This window comes from Monopterus albus, unplaced genomic scaffold (genome assembly GCF_001952655.1).
Source record: "Monopterus albus unplaced genomic scaffold, M_albus_1.0 scaffold279.1, whole genome shotgun sequence".
In the NCBI taxonomy this organism is placed as follows: domain Eukaryota; kingdom Metazoa; phylum Chordata; class Actinopteri; order Synbranchiformes; family Synbranchidae; genus Monopterus; species Monopterus albus.
The window spans coordinates 132,785-137,259 of record NW_018128159.1 but is presented as its reverse complement, the minus strand read 5'-3'; the positions used below and the strand labels follow the sequence as shown (position 1 = coordinate 137,259).

At 39.8% G+C, this 4,475-nt stretch overlaps 1 protein-coding gene across 1 annotated transcript in view; it reads left to right on the top strand.

Moving 5' to 3' along the window:
* sema6bb (sema domain, transmembrane domain (TM), and cytoplasmic domain, (semaphorin) 6Bb) overlaps positions 1-4,475 on the top strand; it is a 152,267-nt gene that overhangs the window by 94,586 nt on the left and 53,206 nt on the right. Inside the window, exons 10-11 of the mRNA XM_020622375.1 lie at positions 466-683; positions 3,569-3,584. Coding sequence (XP_020478031.1) covers positions 466-683; positions 3,569-3,584 — 234 coding nt within the window. The remainder of the gene's footprint in view (positions 1-465; positions 684-3,568; positions 3,585-4,475) is intronic.

The following is a 4,475-nucleotide window of genomic DNA, read 5'->3' as shown; positions in this document are numbered from 1 at the left end:
ATATATAAATTTTTATCAAAAGCATTTGTAAACGTGATATTCCATTAAACTAGCAATTGGCAATTTGGGATAGTGTTTACACAAGGTCTCTGGCTCTGGTATGTTTCCAGAGAACAGAGCAAACTGATACTTAGTCAGCATCACCAGTGTTGTTGATAATATTTAAATAAGTAATTTTTGGAATAAGTTGGCATTTTCATGAATTACAGATATTACATTTACCATTGTGAAAGTTGATCTGTCACCACATGGTATCCACCTTGTTAACATCCTGCAAATGACTCTTCAGAGATCACTCTAGAGTTGAAAAGAACTTTTAAATGCATCTTTGTAAATGAAACCCAAAGCTTAGAATAGTTTCTAGGTTTCCAGCTTATCAGAGCTGTGCTGCAGCATATATATTGCAAATTCGCACACATTTTTTTTTGTGCCTACATTGACTTGTCTGTGCCTGATTATTCACAGGTGGTGGTGTCACGAGTGGCCCGGGTATGTAAGCGGGACCAGGGTGGGTCTCAGCGTGTCCTTGAGAAGCAGTGGACATCATTCCTAAAGGCCCGTCTGAACTGCTCTGTGCCCGGTGATTCCCACTTCTACTTTAACCTGCTCCACTCCACCAGTCCCATTATCAGGATGAATGGCCGAGACATTATCCTGGGCGTGTTCTCTACACCTGCGAACAGGTACAAATTACAGCAGACATACAAACAAACAAAGCTACAGAACACACCAATATGCTGTCCTCTCTCTTACAGCTCATTTGTTTCCTACAAATCTGTCAGCTTTAACTAGACCCCTTCATCATCACCACCACCTTTTTCAACCATTTATTGATTACTTTGAGCTAGCTACTGTATTTGAACTGTCTGTTCATTACTTTTATCCATCTGTTACAACATTTAGACATTTTTATTATTGCTCAGATTTCCCTTTTTGTTATCTTTGCGAGCAGTTGATGCCATCCACACCAGGACATTAAGCATAACTTAGTTGATTGGTTGTTGCTGTTAAAGATGAAGAATACTGATTTGAAACTACTTATTGAAACTTATCAGTGTAATTACTAAATTCTCATATTTTGATTGAAATTTACCAAAAATATCAAGGATATCTGAAAAACAATTTCTTAGTCAAATGCTGATTTCATTTAAGGAAATAAACTTAAATAGGTGTACATTTAAGATGAAATTTGGATTTTTGGGCATTTATTTTATGTCACTCAGTTACTTTAGTGATATTCAGAGTTATTAAGGTATAAAGTAGCTTTTTAATATAGTGATATTTACAAAATAACTCAGTTACTTTTATGGTGCGCCTTTATCTAAATGTATGTTATTTACGTTCAGCTGCGTTTTTGAGTTTCATGACATTTAACGATTTATTTCAGTTTCCCATTAGACATTTTATGACTGCACTTTAAGCTCTTTATTTAGTTTATTCATTTATTTTAGTTATCTGTCATATAAATTTTAGCTCTATTTTCACCTTTTATCCATCACTTTTAGCAACCTTTCTGCCTGCTTGCTAGTTTTCATATTTTAATGATGTGGTGTTCAGGTGTTCCAAGTAATTCAATATGAGGATACTTTTTTTTAACTTAAATTGTAATTTCTGTTTTTCAAATGACTGCTCCTACTGCAACCGCCATCTTTGATTGGGAATCGCTGATCTAGAACAGTACTCAGTTTAAAATAAGAAGTGTATTTGAGTGTATATATGTGTGTGCGTGACTGTGAAGGTTGAAGTGTTGAAGAAATGTGACCTGTCTCAGAAAAGGAGTGTTTTTAAAGGTAATACTCAGACATAAACACATCACACATCTCATGGACATTCAGTGTGTAGCTGCACTCACATGGCTCACCTTGAAAATTTTGTGGACCGCCATAGTGTGTTTCTTCACCTATGAAGCCAGAAAGAGCAAGGCTTCCTATAAACCAAGCAACACTCCAGTGAAATGAAAGAGGCTGTGTGGAGATGGAGAGGTCACAATTGTGTCGTACAGAGCAATTTAAGACACATGGAATGCTTTCATTGAGGACAAAAGGGTGATCTGTTGAAAGACACGATTAAATTGAAAAGAGAGGAGAGGTGCTGCCTGGTAAATTGGGGATTATTTGGAGGGGGTTTCAGAGCCAAATAGTAGGCGAACAGCCAAGCAGAGAAACTGAACAACACTGAGAAGGAACTATTACAGAAATATTTACTGTATGTGAGCTGTTTACAGTATGATCCTTTAGATGAATCGAATACGGGATTGTTTCTGCTCCAGCCAGGCAGCAGTCTAGTGTTGTCCTAAAGTGAGGGAGAAAATCACCAATGGGATAAGATGCAATGATTCTCCTTGCTCTGAGGGAGTTGTGATTCCCACGCCTTTTCCCTGATGCAGTTATCTACTTATCGCATTTTCTTTTAAGATACTAACACAGAAAATGTTGTTTTTTTCTCCCTCAGAAAGTAAAATGTGATTTTTATACTGAATATATCTATTAAGAGGGCCATTGCAGTCTGTGTGTTTTGAAGGAATATCCTCGCTGTAACCTCCAAGCTGCACATACAGTAGATGAACACTCTACCTTTTTGCTGAACCATATTGCAGTCTAAGTGGCTCAAATTATAGAGAATTATTTAGTGTACTTTTTCTGTGATGGTCCATTTACTTGGCACACCTGAATTGCCCAGATACCACTTACTGAGTCTGGTAGAGCTAGCACATTATAGAAAACATTTAGAAATACTTGCAACTGCCTGCTATTTGACTCTGCTCAAGAATCAGTGCAGCCTCTCACTATAAATGCTCCCAACTCCATAACTGTCATCTGTTAGTGGTACTAGTATAGTATAATCTCTTATTTTCAGAACATCTAAATAACTTGAGCTGTTGCAGGACAGTGGGATGAGATCCTAGAAGGAGGCTGGACAGGAAAAGGGGAAGAAAACTGAAACAATGAGCAAGTAAATGTGAAAGGAAAGAAGATGGAGGAGGGCAATAGACAGATGAAAAACTCGAGAGCAAGGAATTCAATAATAGGTAACACGTGTGTCCCTCACTCTGAGATCTAAAGCTGTTTGATCAGCTGCAATTTATCTGCATGCTTCGAAGAAGTATGCTAGGAGATTGGGCTCCAGCCTTCAGAGAGGGATGGATGCTTCACACACACAAACACACACACTCCCACTTCCGTACACGTGCACGAACATGCTTACAGTAGCTCCCAGATAACAGCATGCTGCAGAGGAGACCCAGCTGAACATACACACAAACCTCTGCTGGGTAAGCTGCTACTGGGTCCTATTTTAAATAACTGCTAGCAGACTGACAGAGAAAAAGGGAGGTTTAGATAGATGGATAAGAAAGTGTGTGATGGAAGAAAATCAACTCAAAGAGTAAGACAGAATGTGTGAGGTGAGCTGCAAAACCCCCACTGGCCCCATGTGGCCCACTGCACCACACTGGCTGAGTGCTTGCCAGACAAATTGCTTTGGCTGGCAGCATGCAGTGAAAACAGTGTGAGGCAGGACCTGTGAATGGCAGGATAGCAGTTTTCTCCTGCCACTTGGCCCTGTGTAGCATATATGGGACTGCTGTATGGGAATAGCAGAATGAAGTCCAGGCTTTACTGATAATCTACCCTAGACTTATCTCCTCCTGTGCCCACACTCCAGGGACTATTTTACAGCCACATACCAGTTCCTTAACTGTTATGGAGTTGCATTTGTGGGCTCCTTCACTCTCTGCTTCCAATGTGTAAAATCGCCACAGATTGCCAGTTCCTTTTGTGTATCCACCTCTGAAGTCCCAGGCCCTTCCTTCCTTCCTCTTCAAGAGGAAGGAGGAAAAAGTGCATAATTCCTACTGAGCACTTCCGGCATTCACAGGCCTGTTGCTCAAGAGATCAAGGAGGCTTACTGTAGGTTACTAAACCTGTAACAAATTACTGTAGGGTGTGCAAAATATTGCAGCACTGCAATTTTTTAGTTTAACGGTGTATTTACTAATACTGACGATATAAATGACCCCAGCTGTAGCTGTGTTAATTTAAATGCAAGCTGCTTATAAGTACCTTGTGTCTGGATTGCACATGTGTGGACTGAGAGGGAGCATAGAAGAAAGTACAAGTTTACAGCAACTGAACTTTGTGGTTGAAGCAATCAACAAACATAGGCTTGTTTTGGAACTGCAATCATGTAATCTCCTGCCAGTCAAGTCATCTTATTTTGTTCAATAACTGAAGCATGGTCTGACCTGAAAGCCTGGAAAAGTCCCTTGCATTCTCCTCTGGTGAGTGATGTGACTTACAAACATCCTCTTCTTCCTCAAACATGTTCTTAACACTGAGAAGGTTTCAAATGAAGACAGCTACCACACTGAAAGCAGTGGCACAAATACACCTACTTTCTCCTGACATGAAACTTCAGCTGTAGTTCCTTCTGTCACAGCGGTGATAAATCAGGTGCTGAGGGTATGTGAATAAGTT